This window comes from Penicillium cinerascens (genome assembly GCF_028974065.1).
Source record: "Penicillium cinerascens strain IBT 15544 chromosome Unknown contig_16_segment0_segment0, whole genome shotgun sequence".
In the NCBI taxonomy this organism is placed as follows: domain Eukaryota; kingdom Fungi; phylum Ascomycota; class Eurotiomycetes; order Eurotiales; family Aspergillaceae; genus Penicillium; species Penicillium cinerascens.
Window position 1 is genome coordinate 710,698 of NW_026695286.1, and position 23,801 is coordinate 734,498.

Consider the following 23,801-nt stretch of genomic DNA (forward strand, 5'->3'; position numbering starts at 1 on the left):
CCATAAAAGCAGTTAGTACACGACGAATGAGAAACGGACGTGCCAAAAACCTCCTACGTATAAAGCAACCTTTTTGCGGACCACGCGGTCGGATTTATTATACCAGGGACGCACACTGGTGCACGCCTGAAGCCGTAGAAGAAGGTGGATTTGAGTTAAGGCAACTAGTTCCAAGATAAAAGGGGCGCCATTACTTTCGACCCTTTCCCTCACTGCGTTGCCGTTTAAGCGAAGGGCGTGTGGGGCTAGAGCACGGGTATGATTTTGATAGGTAAACGTTGAAAAGACAAGCTTTTCTCATAAACTATGTTCCCCATCGGGATGATGCGGAATGAATTTTCGGCTCAATAATTTTTGCTGTCCGGCTCTTCCGAGTGGGAGTGATGCCTCCCTGCTCCAAAGCTGCACGAAGATAAATAATCATGATCAGATTGTGAGATAAGAATCATCGGTAGGCCCAACTCTGATCTCTACCGTAACTAACTTATATGGTGCCGCTGCCAGGCGCAGGTTGGGCCGCCTTCTTTCGGTTGTTCTCTCTAAAATTTCCAGGGCCGCCAGGGCCGCCCGGGATACGCTAGGCAGCAAGATAAAGTACTCACGAGCTTCGTCAGCTCGTGGACCCGGACCTACTTACCACATAGGAATCGTAACAGAGACGGTGCTGTTATTGGTTCTAGCAAAGCGGAGACCGTGCGGGCCTTTGTGGACAACGGTAGGTTCGCTTATTTGCTCGGACTAACGCAGGAAATTACGTGCTCGAATGTTAAATTGCTACGAGAGATCCCGAAAGTTGCGCACAGACCTTTGCCAAGCGAATACTTATTAGCTTAACTTCGCCTCGATCAGATTAGATTAATAGATGTTTCCATCTCCCTGATCAGATTAGATTGACTCATCTACTCGAGCCATCATTCGCTATTTCTATTATCTCTGCTATGGCAGCAACTGAAGGATCGGGGTTCGTCCCACGTGCCCTCAGTATATTACGCAGACCATGGGAAGTTGTTACCTGCAATGCCTACGAAAATATCCAGGGAACCGCCCCCATTCGACGACCCGGCCAGTCCCAGGAAGCGTGGACACATGATAGTGCCAAATACGAAAATAATGACGACCTAGAGAGCAACCACAAGCTGGACGAGCCATCTGCGTCCGTGAACCTCTTCGACAAGATTGTTTCCTTTGCGGGCACGCCTTTCGTTTTCCTTTTCATGATTGCATTGTTACTGGCGTGGATGATCATCGGCATTGTGCTAGGTCCCTCCCAAACGTGGCAGATTGTGATACAGAACACTAGCTCTATCCAGTGCTATGCCTCCGATACTCTCCTCATGCGGCAGCAGCGGAACAACTCTCACGACCTGTTGAGTTTTGTCTGTGAGCTTCGCTCGCGGAATGAGACCTGCCGGCGCATGATAGAACGATTGCGCCAGGAACATCCCAGTTACTTCGACTCTCAGATTCAGGAAGAGATCGACCAGAAGAAATCGGTCGAACTAAACATCCAACCAACCGATGACGGCGCCCACCTTCCGCCCCATACTCTCTACGATCGGATCTGCGATCCCCTCGTATGGGCATTCAGCTCTCTGTACGCCTGGATCGTCTTCTGGGCCGGGATCTTCGTCTGGCTAGGTTTCGGCAACTCCCAACAGTGGGGCAACAACTGGCAGTTATATATCAATAGTGCAACAGCCGTTGAACTCACTTTTATCAGTGTTTTCTTGCAAAATACTCGACAACGCCACATGAGATATCTTGAGGAGTGCTTCGAGTCGATCGCGCACGAGGGTACACGTCTAGAGTGCCGACTGCGTGAGATCACGGGCGATATGGACCCAAACCCGACAGTGGAATTTGAGTACGACTATAAGAAAGAAACCACGCGCGGCCAGCGGGTGATCGACTACTATGCTACGATCGTCGGCACGGGTGTCGGACTGGTTATATCGTCAATTGTGTTCGCGGTGTGGATCGGCGTCGGGTCGCTAATGCAATGGAATTCGAACTGGTGGCTCATCATCGGCACGTACACGGGACTCGTCGGGTTCATCGACGGATTCGTGCTACGTAACGTCTATTATCGCGGATCCCGGATTGTCGACGAGCAGTTCGAAGTGTTGGCCAAGGAGGACGCCCGGCTAGGCACCTTGCTTGGGATGACAGAATCATCCACAGAAAGCATCGAGATCGACTCCCTGCAGACTCGCATCGCTAGCAAAGTCGGCGAGTGGTGTTCTCGCTCAAGCGCCGTGCTAGGTGCCTTCGTGACCATAGTGGCGCTCCTGGTCATTGCTTCCGCTTTAAAGTGGTCAGAAACAGGACAGCTGCTCTGCAATACGCCCACAATGATTATCGAAGGATTTCTGTTGTTGGTGTTGATCCAAGCGCACAATATAGCCAACATGCAACGGCGGCTGCAGTTTCGCGATTCCCTTCGGCGACGAATGGCCATGACTTCGCAGGTCTACAGTCTTGTTCCGAAGGGAGGCGTGAACATTGGCGGTGAAAAAGTGTCTGCCAACCTTTGAGAGGATCGAAGTGAATGTATAACGCATGAGCGCAACCAACCAGAAAAAAGATTGATGGAAATGTGGAATACGGGGCGGCGTATGGAGTACGAACATGAGACGAACAGAATTTAAGAGGAAAGAACCACCGAGTAAGGTCCAAACCCCGAGCAGAAGAGGGCGTGGACAGGAATGGACCAACGAGGCGACGGTTTTAGACAGTACTGGCAAATTAGAAGCCTGAAATTGGCTAATAGCACTGGCATAGATCAAGTTTTTCACAAACAAGAGTGGTCCCTGCTCACAACGGGAAACCCCTCCTCTCAATTCGTTCGCTCAGGGCAAGATCTGCTCACCGGAAGACGCGCGCATAGCACGCAGCGGCCCTGAAACGGCGGAAAGCAGAGAATAGAAAACTGGGAATCTCGGATTAAGGGTAATTATTGCCAAGTACATGATATGAATTATTTTCATGGTTCTTGATTGAATTTTGTATATACTAGTTCTGACGTCATGTCGACGCCGTGATGGGCTCGCTTTGATTCATATATCAGCAGGCGAACAACGGCCGCGACTACTTTCAATCATTCATCACCGAGAGTACTAGCACTACAACAGACAATACTTCTAAGGCTAGTACCTGGATAAATACCGACTCCATGCAGCGTATCTTTATAGACCCAGAAAATGATCGGCCTGCAACGCGGGATCTCCCCAGCGGAGTCACGATGCCGGGTGACCTACCACCTCCAAAGGAAGTGAAGTTCCATCCGTCCGAGTACGGCAGTGAAGATGCATCAATCTTTTTCGTGGGGACGGCGACGACCATCATGTGGGTTCCCTCGTTAGACAATAACAAACAAAATCTGAATTAAACAGCGAATGGGCTGGCATCCGAATAATGACAGATGTCAGTATTTACAAACCTATTCTTAGAGATGGTCCGTTGGCTAAACTTCCAATGATTCTAGCCCAATTTCCTCCACGCCGGCGACCATGTTCATCTCGGCCCCGGTGTTTCAAGTACCCGGCGAACCAACCCAGCCGTCGATCTCCACAACCTACCTCGCATTGACTTGGTTTTGTTATCTCATTACCACGGGTAAGCATCCTTTTTTATTAGCGAGGAGCTAACGTCTTTATGTATATTATGGGCAGCATTAATATGTAATAGGGACCACTTTGACCAGAAAGTGGAAACTTCACTCCGACGTGATCTACCTATAATCACCACGCCCCACGCCCAGTCCCATCTCACAAACAAAGACGCCGATTCGTTCACCAATGTTTCCGCACTGGACCCTTTTACGTCAGTTATGGTCGAGGTTAAGGGCACCGCGGGGCCGAAACGACGTCGACTACGTGTAACGGCCATGCCAGGGAAGCACGTACCAAGCCATTCCGCTGTGGAAAGTTTAAACGAATTAGTCAATGCTGTCAGTACAAGATCCTATACCTATATTTACAACCACTGACGACTCCCAGATCCCTCCAACAAACGGTTGGATGCTTGAACTCGGTGTAGGGGACGCTGACGACGCGACTGACTTTGTCTATGGCTACAGAATCTACATAACAGGTGACACGCTCATGGTCGACGAACTAAAAGAGATCCCGAAACGCTACGCCAACAAGCGCATCGACCTCATGCTAGCACATTTAGGCGGCACAATGGTGCCGTCGCCGGCGCTGGCACCGCTCGCGCTGATGGTCACTATGGACGCCAAGCAAGGGGTGCAGATGATTCGGCTGATACAGGCGGATCTCACGATTCCGATTCATTATGATGATTACGAGGTGTTTGCGAGTCCACTGGATGATTTTAAGAAAGAGGTAGAGAAGGCCGGGTTGGAGGGAAAGGTTTTGTATCTAGATCGAGGGGATAGGTTTGGATTTACGGTCAGAGAGGCTTAGCAATACGAGTAGCCAGGGTATATATAAAACAGGTATTCGACGGTGAAGCTCGCTTTCCATCCGTCTTTACAAGAGCAATGTCCACCGGGTTATAAATAAGAATACGATGGACCGAACCAGTGTTGTGTATTTCATTGATGAGAATATCGATTTCAAGTTGTATAGGTTGGATACAGTGTATGGGGAGGGGGCTGGTAGGGGAAATGCACCTATTGTGGAGGAGCTTATGATTGAGCGGACTATGGCGACGTCCGATGTGAGCAAGAAGTGAAACATGTCTTAGAAGGGTATGTACAGGTTCAGGTTCAAAGTCAAGTGAAAGAGAACAAAACTTGACTGAGTCAGGTTTTCAACCGAAATATTGCATTTTCATAGTTTCTCGGCATAGCTGGGTTTCATCTACTAATTGGAGTATTTTCCTCCATACTATGGCTGAATAGATCGGCTGTTTTGGAAATGCATGATCGTGGGAGTAGATCCAAGTAGGTTTGGTCGGGATTGTTCACGTTCTTCAGCTCTCGAAGGATATGAAATAGTTCTTGCACGTTCATTTGGAAGGCTTCATTGTGCATGTCGTCGTAGAGGAACTCGGCACAGAGGAACAATGGGATAGGCATCATTGGATGAACCTAGAACGGAAGGGTTAGCACGCCCGGATTCGAAACTGGGTTGATGCTTACCTTAGAGAAGTGAAGCTCGCGTAATGTCGAGGCCAGTCGAATAATTGCTGACGAAGCTTCCAGCGCTCTGTTTTTGTAGTTCAGGATTTCGGCATTTCCGTCCATTGAACTGCTCGATTCCGCAACTGTGTTGGTCATATTTTTACAGAAGTAGATGACTGTTGCTTGACCCAGTATGTTGGCAAAGAGAAGCAGCGGGTCATACGACTCGGTCGGTGACGGGTAGTACTGCGATAGTATCTGAAGCCTGTTCGTGAGAATGGTATCGAGCCACCGCCGCTGCTCCGTGCCATCCATTGCCATGTCTCCATAAGCTTTAGAAATACGATATCGTTGGCTTTGAAGAAGGCTACGGCCGCAAATGGTGACTAGAATAAGACACTCGTTGAATGGAGACTGGACCTTGACGTTGGGTTCGGTCATAGCTTCAGACAGGAAAGGACCCAGTTCGAAGGTGCCAGTCTGGAACTCTCCATCTGAGGCGGGAAGTCGAGTGCAGATCTGTATTCAAAAACACCATCAAAAATCTACCTTTAATCAAGTACGCAAGGTAGGTCTTACCACATGCTCATTCAGAGTGATAGGCCAGTCACCCCGCATGCTAATGATATGATCAAGGAAATAAGCCATCCAAAACACTCGGCGTCTCTCCTCTACTTCGATAAGGTCGCCACATTGAGGAGATGACGGGCCTTGCTTGTCGCTGGGGTTATCGATCTGATGGTAGCGCATAACCTGAACCAGCCGAAAAGCCCGACCGGCGCTCATCCATGCTATAAGGTGATAGCTTCGCATATACTCAAAAGTGACGACAAGAACCCACGCTTGGCCAAGTTCAGTACTGACACTGCTATGCTCGGCGCCCTCTACACTGAGATACTCAAGCATCTGTTTCGTCTCTTGGTAGAGCGGCTCTATCATATCGCGGAATTGGGCTGATAGAAGTGATGCCAACATCCACATGGCATACTGCAGACATCGACGCGGGGCCGTCTTGTTGGTTGAATTGGACCATGACAGGTATCGCCTTGGATGGAGAATGGGAATGGACTGATGCACCCGATCCAGATAAAGTTGATCCCTGGTTAGCGGTGTTAGATCAAGTAATTAGTCGCGAATAGTAAATCTGCTTACAGTTCGGCCTGGATTATTTCCGACGGGGGAAAGCGGGGGTTTGCAGGGATCGCTGATGAGAAAGCCCATTGATTGGGGAGAAGGCCCAGATGAGGGACCAGAACAGGGGCAAGACCAGTGGCATTCGACACGAAGTCTTCGTGATCCGATCCCGATGACACAATTCCTTTTGGTATCCATGGCTCTGAATGTGTCCCGCTATCGCTGCCATCAATGGGCGACACAGAGAGCGCCAGATCATTGCTAGAACCTCCCTGGTGATCCTGTCGCCCGTTAACCGACAGGCTCTCGAGCATAGCTTCGAGGTGAATGATACGATTTTTCAGCGCTTTTAGGTGACCCTTCTTCGGGCCTCGGACACCACGCTGCGTCACCTCACACGCAGCCCCTGTATCCTGACAAATGCCGCATTGAGGCTGCTGCCCGTCGCAGCGCAGCTTGCGTCGTCTGCATTCGTCGCAAGCAGCCCCTGGACGCTGTCGGCCGCGTGGTGCAGTAGCCCTATCTGGGTCCATATCGGTATCCACAGCAATGGATATCGGAGAATATGACGGATTATCTTTTCCCATGAGGTGGGGGTTGTACAGGGAAGAGAGTGAGAGGGGTCAAAGGGGAGTTTTCCCTGCAGTCTTACGGTGGCCCGCTTTCTTTGTTTGAGCGTCAATGCTGCGTCATTAATAAGCGCTCGGGTTTAGCGTATGCGTTGCCGATTCCCTTGTTGGGATGATGTTTATTCTAGATCTAGACTTGTGCCTCACACGTATCCAGAATAGAAGCCCAGGAGGGAGTAGCTAAGTAGAAGATAGGGTCCTCATTTCCCAAGTACAATCTTATAACTGAGACTGCGCAAGTCTAGGCGGTCCATTCTTCCTGATTAGTGCTGACTCGAGGCAGAAATAGGGCCGAATCAGAGTAGATCGAGATCGGGAGATCCACGGTCCCCGACATTCCGACGGTCCACTTGGATTGCGGGTGGTCCGCTCCACTCCTGCTTGGCAGTCATTACCCGCCAATTTTATTGTTATGCAAGGAGATAAGATGGATGCTATTCTAACAAATAATTCATGAAGATCGTCGCAGAACCATGATATTCGGACTTCAGATTTCTCATCTCATCTATAGCTACCTAGGCAACCTGGGATGCGGTTCGTGTTCGCCAATAGGCAACCTGCTCTTTGAAATAGTTTCTCCGATAGCCGCAAAAGAAACTCCGAAGCAGAATAGATCCCGACGGTATCTATACGCACAGAGAAATAGCTATTCGGATGGCCACAGCTCCCAGAGCTTAGCTCAGGGCTGCCTGAATATTTCAACCCTTTAAATTCTATCTTGGGCGCAATGTCCCCAGGTAGCAAATGCAGCATCGTCTTTCCAAAATGACAGCACATCCAGGCCAGTTCCTCGCTGGTAAGCGCATTGTTGTCGCCGGGGGAAGTTTCGCAGCGCTATCCTTCATACTTGCTTTAGAGCTTTTATGGAACCCCTCCCTCGAACGCCCCGAAGTCATCGTATACGAGCGAGATGATCGCGACAAGTCCATCGAAAAAGACACCTACACCCTTAACATCAATGGCGCCAGCCGCGATGATGGGCTGGTCGCGATTCAACAACTAGGCCTACTGGATGAGGTTCGTAAGCACGCGACACTCAACGGTGGCGACATTCGCGTGTGGTCCGCCAACTGGAAGTGGCTCTCATCCATCAACCCAACTGCCTACGGCAATCTCCCCGCAGCCACCATGCGTATCACACGCGGAAACCTAAAGCGCATCCTCGTTGAAAGAGCCGAAACAACTAAGACAACCTTGATCTGGGGATTGTCCTGCACGTCGGCCGAAAGACTTTCCAGTGGAAAGATCCAAGTCACGATCTCGGACGGCACAATACAGGACTGCGACCTCCTCGTCGCCGCGGACGGCGCAAACAGCAACATGCGAGCCTGCTTCCGACCCAACGACATGAGGACAGAATATGCCGGCGCAACCCAGATTGGCGGCATCTCGCGTCTCCCCGCCGGAGTCCCCAAGCCCATCGACAAGGATTTCGGCCTCCAAATGTCCTCCGGTGAAGGTGTCTGTTGCATCTACAACCCCTTTGACAAGGAAACTGTTGCCTGGGCCGTCAGCGCGATGGGTCCTGAACGGGAACCCAAAACCAACTTCAGTACAGAGGAATTCGAAGCCTTGAAGAAAGAGGCCCTGGAGACGACTCACATGTTCCAAGAACCCTTCAAGACGGTCGTCGAGGCCACAATGCCAGGTACTGTGTTCATCCGACCCGCCAAGGAGAAATTCGCTTTCCAGCACGATGGCAGTCTCAAGGGTGTTATGTTCATCGGTGATGCCAACCATATCCTCAGTCCCTTTGAGTTAGTTGGTGCAAACTTGGCGCTGAAGGATGGGTGGGACTTGGCGGAGCAGATTTGTCGCAACACCTCCATGGATGCTGCGGCTGCTTCGTATGACCGGGTCAGTATCCCTCGCTTTGAGCCTGTTTTCAACTTTTCGCATGAGCGTATCGGTTTTGGTCATTCCACTGGGAAGAAGTGGTTGTTTTACAAATATGGTATGGCTGCCCAGAGGGGCTTTAAGCAGGTTCATTAGTTTTGGTCGTCAGAGGGTTTAGAATGTGGGTTCAGATTTTGTTAAGTCTTCATAGTCAATTTCTTTTTGTTCAATCCTCTGCAATGTAGCGCAGTAGATTAATTGAGATACTTTTACGAATACAGATAATTGGATCTTGGCACTTCAGCTCGACACCACATGACCGCGGACTTTTGGCCTTCAGCGGTGAAGCTTAGTGGCAGTCTTTCCCAGAGATGTGTTTCTTCCCCCCTACCTCCCAACCCATGCGAAATGGACTTCGACGATCTTGCAAAGCAACAGTCTGATCGAATTTTTCAGGTGTGGTTACAAAACCTGCTAGGAAATTCCCCAGAAGATTTGGCGGGCAAGCTTGCTTCCAGGCATTACCCTGGTAGTACACCTGCGACAGCTTCGCGGCTTTCGAATGGTGCTTTCAACGTTTGTTACCGAGTCACATTTGAGAATGGCCGTCGCGTTGTGGTTCGCTTTGTGGCCCTTGGTCGGGTTGTTGCTCGCAATGAAAAGGTCGAAGATGAGGTTGCTATCATGCAATACGTTGGGCAGCACACAACGATCCCTGTTCCAATCGTCCTAGGATCGGGAAAGTGCGCGGTTGGCCCGTATATAGTGATGAGTTATATTGAAGGAAACCCGTTGAGTGGGTACCTTAGAGACTCGTCCCAGATTACAGTCACCCTTAACTTGGGTATTTCTATACCTATCTTGAGGAGAGCTTATTTTGGCATGGCCGAGGTCCTCCTAGAGCTATCCAAGGCAGGATTTCCCTTTATTGGAGCTATTAGAAGGACCGAGTCAGACGAATGGACTGTGCAGAAGCGACCGCTCACTTTCAACATGAATCGACTTACTCAATTCTCAAATATTCCCCTTAAAGTCTTTGAACGAGGACGTTTCAACAATGCAGCGGACTATTTTGAGGAGCTTGCCCGTCAACAATTTTATCATCTGGAGTTTCAATGCAATAATGCAATTACGGATGAGGCCGACTGCCGAAAGAAGTATATTGCGCGTTGTCTTTTTCGGAAGTTAGCACGTGAAATACCTAAAGAACACTGCAGTGGTCCATTCCGCCTTTATTGCGATGATTTCCGTCCAGACAACGTCCTTGTTGATGCATCAAGCCTTAATATCACGGGAGTGGTTGATTGGGAGTTTTCGTATGCTGCTCCTGTTGAATATACACTTGCCGCTCCTTGGTGGCTCTTACTAGAAAGTCCAGAGGATTGGGAACCTAATCTCGATCAATTCCTAACGCGTTATATGCCAAAATTCCGCGTTTTCCTTGAAGTTCTCAAACATTGTGAGACCAGAAAAATTCAAGGTGGGTCTTTGTCCGAATCTCAACGGCTATCAATTGCCATGGAGAAGTCGCTAGAGACCGGACTATTTTGGATTTGCCTTGCTTTACGACACAGCTCTATGTTCGATGAGATATACTGGGATTTTATTGATTCGAGATTTTATGGTCCTTTTACAACGACTGAGGATCGACTTAGTCTGCTCAGTGCAGAGGAGCGACTGAATATTGACGCCGTCGTGGAGAGTAAAATGCGCCAGGCAAGCGAGGGTACTTTAATTTCTCATTACAGCATCGATGAGCTAGTTGATCTATGAATTTTTTGATACTTTGCTAGGTTTGAATGTTCAACTTTCGAAAATCAATCCATGGTTTGGTATCAATTGAATGATCCATGTAGTTCGAACGTCTGCATGTGTCGACTTAGCGTTACTAATGTTACCTTTACTACCTACACGTGGTACAGCTTCAAATAACCCAAATGGATTCTCCGGGGAACCTTGAAAGTATGTGTTAAGAATATACGCCTATGGACCATGCGAGATGGAACGGGAGCGTGGAGATAGCCAAGCCTAAAATAGACATGAATGTCTATCAGCCGCAAGCTGTCGGCCTCGCTTCAACAGTAGCAGAGCTGCTGGTACCGAAGCAGCAGCGAATCCTATCATAACTCTTAGTTGCGTAGTGAAACTATCCGCAAAAACGCGTTTTACCTCCTCCTGTAGGTGGGGAGATAGATGGTTTATCGCTTTCACATTCTCAAGGAATAGGTGGAGTTGATGCGGTGTGAGGATGCCCTGTAAATGATGCACCAGACGACCATTGAGAATATTGGACGCAATGGCGAGACCAAGAGCACCTCCAAGGAACCGGAACTGTACTACCGCACCAGTTGCAATTGCTATAATGAGAGGACAAGTTAGTCAATGTCCACTTTGGTGATCAAAGAGATGCTTTGGGAAACTCATACCGAGATCTCTATCCTCGACTATGTAGGGTATTGAGAGAACCAGGATGCCCATCGTCAACCCGAGCCCTGCGCCGGCAATAACACCGTAAACGATATCCGTCGCATGGAAGCCCTTCGAAGTGGCAATAGTCGATAGCAGCCCAATACCGACTGTGTGAATTGTACAACCCACAAGCAGAGAATAAACGAATGGGATACGACCCCTCGCGCTGGCGAAATTGACAATAGCCGCGGCAACAGCTGCAACGGCTGAATATCCAATCAAATAGATACCAGAATCCAGAGGTGACTTGCCCAATAGGAGCTGTGCTTGCTGTGGAACGTATACGAGGACGACGTTGAAGGGGGCCCCAATAACAAAGGAGCAACTATAGATGTCCAGTCAGAATGAACTGCCCTAAAACCCCATCTTCTTGTTGACTCACAGAAGTATACCCATCCAAGGACGCTCAAAAAGCCATCGCTTGGGAAATATAGGATCTTTACCGGGGGTGTCGGAAATGTAGCATTCCCAGGAAAAAAAGGCAACCCAGGAAACCGCCGTAAGCACAATGAGCAGAATTCCGCCTTTAGAGCCCCATGGAAACGCCAGATTAGCTTCGTTCAAGACAGTGACCATCAAAAATGAGCCAGCCATCACGAGAAGCGATCCCACGAGATCGAGATTGGCAAATGAGCGATACGATGCTCGTGTTCTGAATGACGGAGTGTGTTGATCAAGGCCGAAGTGCTTAGGCATCGCAAAAGTGATAATAACGATTGCAATAACGCACAACGGACCGCTGATAAGCATAAGTAGATGGATCAATATGGCATTGGGAGTTCACATACTTGATGAGAAAAACCCATCTCCAGGCTGAGGCTTGTGCAAGAGCACCTCCAATGATGGGACCTATCAAAGACGCCAGGGCGAGGCAGAATGACATGAGACCACTGTAGATCGGAAGTTTCGTTTTAGGGGCTATTTCGTAGATGCACAGGATTGCCAGTGCATAGGCTCCCGCACCTCCTATTCCTTGGAGTGCTCGAAAGATTATGCTGTTTCGTCAGAGTCAGCTTCTGAGCAATGCACAGGGATAGGGATACAATAGAACTTACAGTTGGTTGACTGTTTGGGCACATCCGCACCCGATAGAGAACGCGAGCAGAATAACGAGGGTGGCAATTGTCGTGAGCTTTCTCCCGACGATATCGCTAACTTTTGTCCATATTGACATAGACCCTAGGAGAGTGCCAAGTCAGCCACAGCATAGGCAATAGCAAAGGGCCCGACGTTCAAGAGCCACATGATGGCCATACCTGTGTAGGTAGCCAAGTATCCCGTAATAATCCAGCTTCTCTTCTCAAATCCCTCCAGGCTATCGGTAATACTCGTCAAAGATGAGCTGACAATCGTGACGTCCAGATTGGAAAGAAAGAATCCGATCAAAAGTCTGTCAAATCACCGGTAAGTCTTCATCACGCAATATTCGCAGTTCACTCAGCTTCGTATGTACCCTATCGTAGTAAGAATAAGCCTCCATCCCGAGAGATAAACAATCTCATTGCCAGGCGAAGAAGCTCTTTGACCCGACCCCTTTTCATTGTTGTCCCTTCCGATCCTGCCGGCGGTCCCAACCTTCTTCGAGATCGGCTCTGCAAACTTTATGTGGCCAGACATAGCTGACAGACCTCTCAACAATCCTGGGTGGTTCGGGTGTAGGTGGTGACAGAGTTCGTAGCCATCGCTGCATGCGAAGTCAAAAATTTCGAACGTGACCACTCACTACGTAGGACGAAGCCCCGCGTATATTTACTCCAGGGGGTTTCAAGTGGAACGCGCGCAACGCGCGATGACAGAATGTGGAATAGAAGGGTGATCTTCGCCGATCATTGAACTCTGAACTTAAATTGAATGGCTTGGCGTGGGTTTGTCTGGGGCCTGGAGCTTTTTTTAGGGCCTTCAAGACTCAATATCTAAAACATTGAGCGCCTTTATTGTTTCAGGAGGGCTTTAGTCAGCCTTGGTTACTATTTGTTTACTGCGGATGCCTTGATCTGAAAGAAGGGGCAAGCCGTCATTCTTTCACGGGAAGGTGAAGAGCCGGAGTTTTGTTTACCTGTTTCATTTTCTGGTGATCTGGACAGAAGATTCCTCTCCTTGTTTCAGGGGCATCTACCCCTGGAATTAGAATCAAGTCTTAAGCTTGATCTTTCAGATTCTGGGAAGTAAGGGATTTGCACTGATAGTAGACATAACTAGGGATACCCTGGCATACGCCTCTTAATAAAAGCATGTAACCTGCAGTTGTGTCGGCTCGGGCTTCTGCAGATTAGGAGGGGTGATAAACAGCGACGGTTGACAGATCGGTGGAAGCGTTCAACGACCCGGAACTAGTTGATTGATCGGTGTAGCTATTCCAATTTGGCTAGCGTCGCGTATTACGGTTAGATTAGGGATATCCCTTTGAAGAAGAAAATTAAATGATTTAGTCAAGTCTCTTGAAAGGTTGGATAGTTTCTGCAGACAACTGATTCAATAGGTCAAAAGGGTGATGATCCAGCGAATAGGACCTTATGATAAAGGGCATCCCGCATGTTTCACCACCTCCAGACTGTTTCCATGACGTAAGGGGCTCGCGCCGTCCTCTGCATCGTGCCCATAGATCTATCGCACGTTGCCCTAGCGGCTTCCAATCACCCTGATAAAACCTTACCAGACTTGTTCATCATGATATAGCCGTAGTAGGCCCCTGCCAAGCCGTACACCTAGCCCTCTTCTGGTTCACGATGGTCTCCCTATCTGACATCCAGTCTAACGGGCAAATCTCCACTGCGCTCCCACCAGCCCTAGTCGCAATCCTGGATCGGAGAGCGTGATGGGGACGGGCTATCATTTGATTGGGAGAACATGAATGAACATAAGTTTTATATGCTCAGTCAGCGTTAGTGGCTCGAGGATGCAAGGACTCAGAGCATGTACCTCATACGATGCTAATTGTAGCAAATACCAGCCGCGCGACGCCTAGGATCCGTGGTTTTCTCTACGAAGGCGTCCGCCTCCTAATTCAAACTGGGCGCTAAAGTAAATAATCAAGCATTACGTAGTCTCCGCTTCTACTTCATGAAACCTCGGACTGACGATATTGTTAAGTTTACGGTCCAAGTTCTCGAAGATCATATTATCGTTCATCTGAAGCCTGCTCAAGAGCTGCACTGTTCGAGATTTTGATTCATGCCGGATACGTAGTTTAGAGAATGGAGGAGGAAATGCAGTCATTCACGCCGCTAGTCATATTTGGGCTTAGCAACGAGCCAAAAAAAGTAACATGCGTTCTTTTCAAAGTCGTACAGATTAATAATGCAAAACCAAGGAGTATGGTTATTGAAGAAGCCAGGCAGATGCAAGACAAATTGAACCTGTGAAAACCCAAAAGAAGAACGCCAATAACCCCAAAAGCTATAAAAAATGGAGGGTGGAATGGATTTTTAGAATTAAGCATTATTCGCACACGAAAAGCTCGCACTGCTGGAATTATCATGGATGGCCTTGCTGGACACCCAAAGGCCGAGACCGCACTAAGGCAGGGAGTTAGTAGGATATCAACGAAAGGAATCTGAAGTATACCCACCAGTGCTGCACCAATACCGATGATAATTATATTAAGCACGGTAAGTGCGATCTTGCGAGGCGACGAGAACCATTTGCCCCAGTTCATGAACAGCCAGAACATGCCGCTCAGACCGAAGGTAAACCAGCTGGCGAACAAGGCAGTCTGAATCTCAAGTTAACACTAGAAATGGTCTCAGAAAACCAAGAGTGACTTACTATCAAGCTCAAGAGGTCGCTGAAAACCGGGATAGCGGACGAGATGATCCATGCAATAATCCAAAGACTCAAGGCGATGCCAACCCAGGAGCTCACAGCCACCCAGTCGCGTTTGTGCATGCGATCTGTGCCACGAAAGATACGGACGTAGACATACTTGAATGCGACGTGGCCGTTGATTACACCTGCGATGATAATCTATGGAGAGCAAGTTAGCAGCCACAACGGTAAGTCTAAGGCTTTCGGAGACGAACAGTAGGCAATGCAAGGCCGTAGGCGACCTTGGCAACGACCGGAGAAGCCGAGCCAAGAGCAGGCGAGGTAACACCATCACCGGCATAGCGGTAGATGACGACGGATGCCACAAGGTAAAGAGAGATGTCGAACCCCTGCAAGAGGCAAAGAGACTTGGTGAAGTCGCGCGGATCCTTGAGCTCCGCCATCAAGCCGAAAAACGCGGCATGACCGCAGAAGGCGAAGACGATGTTACACACGGCCGAGAACCCATGGTAGAGATCGGTGTCGAGAACAGCTACGACCCCACTACCGGGCTTCTCGATGCCAACGCCAATCATGCCGACCAGCACAGCGATGATGATACTGGCAAATGCTGGAAATATGTCAGAGTCCTGTCAAAACGGCTTGAGAGCAGCCTCCAACTTACAGACAAGGGACAACCAGGACATGTTGACGAGAGTTCGTGGAAGCGAGCAGAAGAATGAAATGATCATGCCCATGATACCAAAGACAATCGAGCAGGTACCGTGGTCGGTGATGGTGTTCATCGCAACGGTGAATGTCAACAAGTGACTCGACATGATGAAAATGAGGAAGATGATATAGCACGCGCCGAGGAATTCACGGCCCCATTTGCCCGCCAGAACTTCACCAGCATCCGCCATAGTCGTAATTTGTGGGTATCTCAATTTCATTTGGCCCATGACGTATCCGGTGTAGGTTGCGAGCAGGCCGAGACCAACAAGGATAATGAGCGCACTGTTCCCAAGCATTAGTTCGGCTTCCACACTCATTATTTCAAACGACCTACGGGACAAAGCCCAGGCCTGCGATGGCAGCGGGCAGCGACAGAACACCCAGCGAAACGGTTTCGGCGACCATCACTAAAACATATAAGGATCAAGTTGACGAAAAGTTGAGAACGGGAAGGAGAACGTACGGCATCCGCATTGCCTATGCACATCATAAGTTAGCTTTAGAAGCTCATCAAATCCTCGTGTTGAGTACATACCACCACTTCAATACCTTATATTTGACCTCGGCGAACTCCTCGTTGCCGAAAGCGTCCTGCTTGTATGCCGGCGCGATATTTGACTTCTCGTCGCTTTCCAGATCAACGGGGTCGAGGTCTATGCTTTTCGGGCGCGATGAAGCCTCCATATCTTCGGCCTGAGTGCTCATGACGACACCGACTTTTCAGTGCTCAAAAGTTGTATATCAAGCTCGAATATGCAGTCGCGAGTCGTATATTATGTCGAAAGCTTCGATCGCGCAATGTATCTGAAGCTGCGCAGCAACAAGCAAAGGTGAAAAGGCAAATGCAAGACCGAATATGACAGAGAATGAAAAGCAAAACCCTTACGCCCAAAAAAAAAAGAACTTGACTCAATCCGCGCGTGAATAAAGTCTCGGCGAGCCAAAGCGGAACGGCGCCAAAGTGGGTCGCGGGCCACAGATGGACCCGGCCATCGGACCGAAGTAACAAATCACGCTCCCGAGACGTAATAAAAATCAGCAAACAGGGCACCGCAATGGAGCCTGAAACTCCTTGAAAAACTGGGGAAACACAGAAGAAAAAAGTTTCGTCGCCGATGCCGGCGTGGCTGATTTGTTCATGGTGCGAGCCTTACCTTTTATTACCCCTGGAATGTACAGTAGCAAAAATATCGATGGAATTTTGCGCGCGGGTAGTGTCGATCTTTTCAGGGTTCGGCTTGATTTTTTTTCTTACCTCAGCCACACAATCTACCATTCATAGCGCGTAGGGATGACTCTTATTGTGGCTCTACTTCTGTTCCCTGCGGAATCTGGGCGCAGATCTGCCTCGAACCCAACGTCGGACTTGGCGACCACCTCCGAGCTTTCGGTGGACAGATTTGGCTCGCCACCGATTTGATTAAATCATACGGCTTGCATTCTTTTGCACGGCACACGTAATCGCATTTTGATTAAGGAAAAGTAGTGGCACGTCGAGATCTCCCTTTCCAAACCCACGTGCTAGTTATTGCTTGAAATTCGGAAACTGTTTAAATACTTAGCTGAACACTATATTTCTCTCGCCATGCCAAAACCCTCTACTCCGGTGCATGGGAGAGCAGAGCTTGGGGGAGATGTCCTCAGGTAACCCGCGATATTTACTAAATGACCAGACCTCCCAGAAAAGATGTTTGGGATCACTACCTTAAGGTGCCCGGCGGCCTTAGGCCATGCAATGATGTGACATGGTCTCACAAGCAGAAATGGTTTGACACGGGCGCGGGAGATCTTGCTCTAAGTCATTGCATTTGAGCTCGCATTCAATTAGTCTTCCAATTGGTCTTCGAAACCCCTCGGAACACCAACCGCGGGGTAGCGGAATCGAGTGACTTGGCCTCTTGCGGCTGAACCCGATCTTCCACCAAACGCCCTCGCCCTTACCATGCACCTTATTTCACCTTTTCCTGACAAGCTTTACTATCATTGAATCAAGTGTTCTAAGCTCTTCCTGGTCCTTTAACTTGGCAATCATTTTCACAGCATCATGCGCGTTATTATCGTCGGGGCAGGTATAGCCGGGCTGTCCCTCGCGATCGCCCTCGCACAGGACAAGCACGAAGTATTGGTCCTTGAAACAGCTTCCCAGCTAGCCGAGATAGGCGCCGGTGTCCAAATGACTCCTCAGGCTATCAAGTACTTCTTCCAATGGGGTCTCAAGGAGGACATTCTGGCACAGTGCATCATACCGGAGAGAATAAATATCAAGGACAAAGATGGAACTATGCTAGGGGTGATGCAGATGGATAAGATAGAGGAGCTGTATCGTGCGCCATATATTGTTATTCACCGTGCGTCGCTCCATGATATCCTCCATCGCCATGCTGTCCGTGCTGGCACGCAACTCCTGTTGGAGAGCAAGGTCGTTCGATATGACTTTGAAAATGGCGCGGTTGAGCTGAAGAGTGGGAAGCGGCTTGAAGGAGATCTTGTTATAGCTGCAGATGGTGTGTTGCGGGTTTCTCATTGCGGTTGAGTTGGATGCTAACCAGTATAGGCATCAACTCATTTGCCCGCTCACAACTTCTCGGACCCTCGGACCCAGGGTCTCAGCCTACCGGATGGGCTGCCTTGAGAATGATGGCCGAAGTATCCAAAATCCAACAGAACCCCGCAACGGCAGACCTTGTCGACCTCAATTCGTACAATTCCAACCTCTGGATCGCACCAGATAGGTCATGCATGACATATCTGATCAAAGATGCCTCGATCCTGAACATAGTCCTATCCCACCACGACGATATTGACATGACAGAGCTCAGCTATGAAGATCACAAGAAACTTGTAGATGAGCTGTTTGGTGACTTTGAGCATCCGTATGTCGCATCCCAAATACCTTGATGAAACTTCTGACAATTTCTTAGTGTGCAACAACTACTCGACCTCTCACTGCCGAGAATCGTGAATTACCCTGTTTACGCAGTTCCACCTCTACCCCATTGGACACATTCATCCGGTCGCTTCACCCTAGTTGGGGATGCTGCCCACGCTATGGCATTTTATATGTCGATGGGTGTCAGTCTCGCCGTCGAGGATGCGGTCTCGCTGGCAACAATCCTCAATCTTGCATGTCCTGATTCTGGCACTCCATCAGACAGAAAGAAGCTCAAAGATGCACTCGCCGTGTTTGAAGAAGTTCGGAAGCGCAGAGCTGGAGATGTGCAAAGAGCAAGCCTTCGAGCTGGAAATTCTTTCCATGTGGCTGACGGCAAGGAGAGGGAAGCGATGTATCGACTAATGCGGCATGCAAATGAAGACTTTGAGGTTGAAGAAGATTGCCTTGATAAAGGCCGCAATGGGCGGGATGATATCGATTGCGCGCTCGGTGGGCTTGCGAATAAGAAGACTCGCGATTGGTGTTATGGGTATGACGCTGTTGGGGATGTGACTGATGCGTACAGTCTTTTGATCAAATCCTCGTCGGGGGAAAATGGCATGATGAGATAGGCTTTGCTTATTCTCTTACGGAGGCTCAGCTACATAGACACAGGCACAATACTTAGATACATTCTCATTTAATTTCCCTCTGGCTGGAGGGGATCTCTCCCCTATCACTGGAGCAATATGGCAGATACGCTGAAGATATTATGTATAGAAAACTAGATTGCTATACCTTCTACCTCTTGCTATCAACCAGATTATCCGCCACCCATTACTTAGTCAAATTATAAGTTTTGGTAATCTTGCCCTTCCACTTCTTCATGTCAATAACCTCATCTCTCCACGGCACAAGGTCCTTAGGGACCGTCTTCATCTTCTCCTCATCCCACTTCGGAATGTAGAGGTGATCATGCCTCTGATGGCAAACGCTTGTAACAAACTTAGGATCCTTAACCTCGTTCTTGCACTTAGAAGTCAAAACCACGTTGATGCAGTCCATACACCACCACATATCACCCGGGACATCCCACGCATGCCCACACTGACAAGAACAGGACATACTAAAGCGGCCTTCCGGCGCCTCAAGTTTCATCATTGCCAGAGCCGCGGTCGCATTGTCAATATCCTCGAATGGAATGACGGCGTAGAGGATCTTCGTGTAGGCAAAGATATCGTTCGTGGAATCGTTGTCGCCGAGAAGTTCCATGGCGATCTTCAATGTATTGTGCGCTGCACTCCGGGCTGCTTCATGATTGCCGTAGATGTGGTGGTACCGTGCAGCAAATAGGCGAAGAGGGAGACGCATTTGGTCTTCAGTGACTTGTTCGGGGATGATATCGGCCATTTGGCGCAGCCATGCGTTTGCCTCGTCTTCTTTGCCCGCCTCTCTGGCTTCCCTGGCGTTGCCGAGATAGATTGCTCCCAATCTATATCCGACCAGGAAGAAGGCAGCGGCAAGGTCCAGGTTTGTGTATGGGACATCTCTGGCGGCATCCTCCAACAGTCCTGTAATCTGACCAAGGGGAACAGGGAGTTTCACGGTGAGGGCGCGAGCGAAGGACCGGCGAAGAGTGAAAGACACGACATAATTCTTATGACTTGTGGCAGTTTGAATTGCGTCTGTGTAAACTTGGTCCAGGACGTCGAATCTCCCGGTATTGACCACTGCGTGTCGTAGGTAGACGTGGAACTCGTCGTGTATGGCCAGTGCAATGGCCATGGATTTGAGCTTGGATTTGGAGCGGATTTGCTCGATCAGAGCAACCATGCAGTTCCAATTTTGAGATCCGTCGTATTGAGATAGGATGTTCAGCGCAGATTGGTACATTGTGGGATCATGATCAATGCATGCCGTGTAGTTGTTGATTGCCTTCTCGAATTTGCCTTTTTCCCAGTATCGGTTTCCAAGAATGTAGAGCATCTCGGCGAGGTCCTTTTGATGCTCTTTCATCCAGATTGTGTCGCCTTCACAATGACGGACAAGCCTATTCAAGATCTCGGTCGCCTCGGAGTCAGAGATGACGATCTTGCTCAGAAGAAACGATGCTCGCCAATTCTTTTTGTCAAGATTGAGTGCCTCGCGGCAATTCTCTTCCGCGTTGAATCTGTCAGAGAGACGATTCAACACAATCGCCATCTGCGTGTGCCATAGCGAGTCTCTGATTTCAACTTGAAGCTTTCTCTGGCACCAACTTTCAATCACGTCTGGTGATAAAGTTGGTCGTGTGTTGTCGGCGGTAGAAGGGGTCTCCTCGGGGAACTAAACAAGAAAGTTATCAGCATTTACAGCAATCAAAGCCGTGGAAAGACCTACCTGAGAAAGGAAAAGAGAAACGATCTCAAAGGCAGCGTGGGTAAGGTCCTCAGATGACGGATCCTGGAAACAATACCACGCCAGTCGAACGGCAGAGGGTTCACTCAGTGTCCTGGCGGGATGTTGTTCACCATCCAGAATGGTTTCAAGCCACTTCTTCTCCTGATCGTCGACATTTACCACAATAGCAGTGTCCTTGAGCCACCTGTAGATAACACCCACTGCACCATCATCGAAGATCCACACTGGGAGCCGCGGCAGAGGCCTGTTCGCCCAGAGAAGATTGTCAATGGACTCGCCCTTGAAGAACAATTTGACCAGATCACGTCCAATCTGAGCCTTTACATCACGGCCTATGGCAGCCAAATCCACCTCGTTCATATGGTGCAACAGCTGCCGGGCTGCGTATCCTCGCAACACTCTCAGCCTGTCACTGTCCTCATTGGCGAGCACAAAGATACAAGCCCTGGCCAACTGGAAATGGGCCGTATTCTTATCCTCCTGATAAATCTGTTCTTGGCGTGGACTCAGCTTCTGCTGGAAGTGCTGCTCCAACTCTAGTTTTTGAACCAAATGTGGAGGGCACACGGTGCCGAGGAAGTGTCGGATGATGTCGACTTCGCTCTTCTTTACCACCTCGTCGTTCTTCTGGCGTTTTTCGGCAGTGAGGGCTCTCTCGGGAATAGTAGCCAGGATTTTATTTGATCGGAAGTTGACATAACCCTCGTTGTCAATTTCGAACAGCAGGAATTTCTGGAGTCGCTCTTCCAGGGGACGTAGGGAGGTCGCTTTGTTTTTGAACTGCAACACGGCTTTCATCATCTCGACAGTCATCCTCTCTTGCGCGAAAGTAATCCACAGAATAACTTCGTTGATTTCCTCCAGGTCTTTGATCGTGGAGGTATCATTGAGTTTGCGAACATCATCGTCGATGTGCTGCGCCATGCTTTTACCGGCACCGTCAAGGGCACTCTGGATGTCTTTGTCGTAATCCAAACCGCTGATCTGGGTCAGAATTGTATCTATCATGTAGTAGTTGCCGCCAGTTTGGGCGAGAAGCTTGGACTGGATCGATTTCCGGAGATCATCGACGGCATCATCTTCGCTATCGGAGGTCTCCGTGAGAACATCAATCTTATCCATCCGCGCATTGATGTACTTGCGAACGTCATCCGTATTCTCGCTCATTGAGATGGTAGGACAGGTCACACCATTCCTCTTGAGCTTATCAGCAGTCCCCTGGGTGGCGGTAAACAAGACGCGAACTGATCTGTTCTTGGACTGCAAGAGGTTTCTTAGGAAGTTCAAGACCCCATCATGAACGTTGTCATGATCATCACCAATCTTGTTGATGACGATGTAGAACGTTGCATCAATACCCTCTAGCTCCTTGCGGTTTGCGAGGAGGAGCTGGGTCAGGAATTCTTTCGGGTCGATGTAGCGAGCTTTTTCACACGTCAAAGCCACGGATTGCATGTAGGAAGGATCGCTCTGTGCGAACTGCCAGATGATGGATTTTCCGAGAGAATCAACACCAGCGTTTGCATTTTTTTTGTTCATAAAGTAAAAAGCAACCAGATTTCTGGTTGTAAGCTCCGTATCGAAACCTTCAGTTCGTAGGTGACTGATGACGGTGGAAGCCAGATAACTCTTGCCCGAAGCCTCGCCGCCGACGATTGCTAGAATGGGCGAGCCTCCGTCTTTGTTCTTCCAGGCCTTGAATAATCGATCCTGGAGCAGCCAGTTGCCTGTTCCTTCGACATGGTTCTGGCGAATGCGTTGGTAGGTCGACCCCCAGGTAGCAATGGGTGCTTGAGCATTGCCATCCCATGTATCCGCGCTCTTGTTGAACATCAGGGTATCCAGAAGAATGTTTTTGTCCTTCTTTTCTTGCTTTTCCTCTTTTCGTTCCGACTGTTCTTCCTCCAAGATGTTCCTCGCGTATCGAGAATGGTCTGCCGCCTCAGCAGCGTTGACGTATGTATCAGCCGCGACCTCCAAAGCTTCTTTCTTGGTGAGCTCGTCCATCTGGGCCAACGAGTCCGAGAAGTCATTCTGCGAAAACAACGCAATTTTGAACATAGTTTTGGCCTTGAAGCGAGCCGAACTTCGGATCTTCAACGCGTCCTCACACACCGTCACGAAATGGCGTAGAACTTTGCAGGAGATGACGCTCAACTCGGGGCTCATTTTGCCCTTGACATATTTCGGCAAACGTTGCAGAAACTCAGCGCACTTCTCGAACAGAGTATTCAACGTTTCAAAGATGCTCTGGTAGCCCTTATACGCATTGATGACGAAGTTCAGGGCATTATAACACTGACCGGCCGGAGCGAACACCTGTCTTGGATTAGCGACATTCTTTGCTAAAACTTGACGAGCTTACCTGGGACGCAGCATCAGCGACCATGCCTCCAACGATTCCAATCATTGTGAGCGTATTGTTGAAGCCATTTTTAATCTTCTTCCACTGCGCCGAAGTTTGTTTGCGGAGATTCTGGACCGCATTCAGGTTCTCCATCACATCGCTGGGCTTCAGATTCTCGTCGTAATTTTTCCCATTCGACATCTTGGCAAGCTGGCTCATGCACTCTCCCATATCTTTCCAAGCCTCGGCAAGTTGTTCGTTTATGACAGGGTCCGTCCCCACGGGGACGTTGCCGCGTACCACGGCCTGCATCGTCGCCGCTCTGCTTGGACTTCAGGATAACCCAAATCCCAGGGGGAGGAGTAAAAACGGAATTTAAAGAATAGTTGAGAAGGCATGACGTATTGGTGCAGCTTTTCAGCTCTGGGTTCGCAATGGTTTGTTTACAAGCCGTGGATCGGCGCTCATCGTCCAATCCAATCTTCACTCGTCGCACTGGGCCCCGGATCCACCATCGGGACACGCGGTGGTCATAGCACAACTGAA

General features: G+C 49.3%; 9 protein-coding genes across 9 annotated transcripts; 5 read left to right on the plus strand and 4 right to left on the minus strand.

The window, feature by feature from the left end:
- Positions 1-938: 938 nt before the first annotated feature.
- On the plus strand, positions 939-2,534 carry N7498_000264 (low affinity iron transporter-like protein; the record flags this gene model as incomplete). The annotated part of the gene is made up of 1 exon (XM_058447327.1): positions 939-2,534. The coding sequence occupies one exon, from the start codon at positions 939-941 to the stop codon at positions 2,532-2,534; it is 1,596 nt and encodes a 531-aa protein (XP_058312738.1).
- Positions 2,535-3,172: 638 nt separating this feature from the next.
- Positions 3,173-4,427, plus strand: N7498_000265 (MBL fold metallo-hydrolase; the record flags this gene model as incomplete). Its single annotated transcript, XM_058447328.1, has 5 exons — positions 3,173-3,345; positions 3,393-3,423; positions 3,485-3,615; positions 3,688-3,949; positions 3,999-4,427. 5 exons carry the CDS (start codon positions 3,173-3,175, stop codon positions 4,425-4,427), a joined length of 1,026 nt encoding a protein of 341 aa, XP_058312739.1.
- Positions 4,428-4,822: 395 nt separating this feature from the next.
- Positions 4,823-6,810, minus strand: N7498_000266 (Zn(II)2Cys6 transcription factor; the record flags this gene model as incomplete). The annotated part of the gene is made up of 4 exons (XM_058447329.1): positions 4,823-5,056; positions 5,108-5,608; positions 5,669-6,188; positions 6,242-6,810. 4 exons carry the CDS (start codon positions 6,808-6,810, stop codon positions 4,823-4,825), a joined length of 1,824 nt encoding a protein of 607 aa, XP_058312740.1.
- An 807-nt stretch (positions 6,811-7,617) lies between these two features.
- N7498_000267 (FAD-dependent oxidoreductase) lies at positions 7,618-8,844 on the plus strand (the record flags this gene model as incomplete). Its single annotated transcript, XM_058447330.1, has 1 exon — positions 7,618-8,844. One exon carries the CDS (start codon positions 7,618-7,620, stop codon positions 8,842-8,844), a length of 1,227 nt encoding a protein of 408 aa, XP_058312741.1.
- Positions 8,845-9,003: 159 nt separating this feature from the next.
- On the plus strand, positions 9,004-10,461 carry N7498_000268 (phosphotransferase family protein; the record flags this gene model as incomplete). Its single annotated transcript, XM_058447331.1, has 1 exon — positions 9,004-10,461. One exon carries the CDS (start codon positions 9,004-9,006, stop codon positions 10,459-10,461), a length of 1,458 nt encoding a protein of 485 aa, XP_058312742.1.
- Positions 10,462-10,716: 255 nt separating this feature from the next.
- On the minus strand, positions 10,717-12,774 carry N7498_000269 (uncharacterized protein; the record flags this gene model as incomplete). The annotated part of the gene is made up of 7 exons (XM_058447332.1): positions 10,717-11,045; positions 11,115-11,482; positions 11,540-11,896; positions 11,946-12,152; positions 12,213-12,336; positions 12,414-12,547; positions 12,611-12,774. The coding sequence occupies 7 exons, from the start codon at positions 12,772-12,774 to the stop codon at positions 10,717-10,719; spliced, it is 1,683 nt and encodes a 560-aa protein (XP_058312743.1).
- A 1,814-nt stretch (positions 12,775-14,588) lies between these two features.
- Positions 14,589-16,341, minus strand: N7498_000270 (neutral amino acid permease; the record flags this gene model as incomplete). The annotated part of the gene is made up of 8 exons (XM_058447333.1): positions 14,589-14,672; positions 14,726-14,869; positions 14,923-15,120; positions 15,177-15,532; positions 15,587-15,918; positions 15,971-16,043; positions 16,100-16,113; positions 16,172-16,341. The coding sequence occupies 8 exons, from the start codon at positions 16,339-16,341 to the stop codon at positions 14,589-14,591; spliced, it is 1,371 nt and encodes a 456-aa protein (XP_058312744.1).
- A 1,339-nt stretch (positions 16,342-17,680) lies between these two features.
- Positions 17,681-19,140, plus strand: N7498_000271 (FAD-dependent oxidoreductase; the record flags this gene model as incomplete). Its single annotated transcript, XM_058447334.1, has 3 exons — positions 17,681-18,140; positions 18,191-18,509; positions 18,558-19,140. 3 exons carry the CDS (start codon positions 17,681-17,683, stop codon positions 19,138-19,140), a joined length of 1,362 nt encoding a protein of 453 aa, XP_058312745.1.
- A 205-nt stretch (positions 19,141-19,345) lies between these two features.
- On the minus strand, positions 19,346-23,567 carry N7498_000272 (uncharacterized protein; the record flags this gene model as incomplete). Its single annotated transcript, XM_058447335.1, has 3 exons — positions 19,346-20,833; positions 20,888-23,227; positions 23,274-23,567. The coding sequence occupies 3 exons, from the start codon at positions 23,565-23,567 to the stop codon at positions 19,346-19,348; spliced, it is 4,122 nt and encodes a 1,373-aa protein (XP_058312746.1).
- Positions 23,568-23,801: the final 234 nt, after the last annotated feature.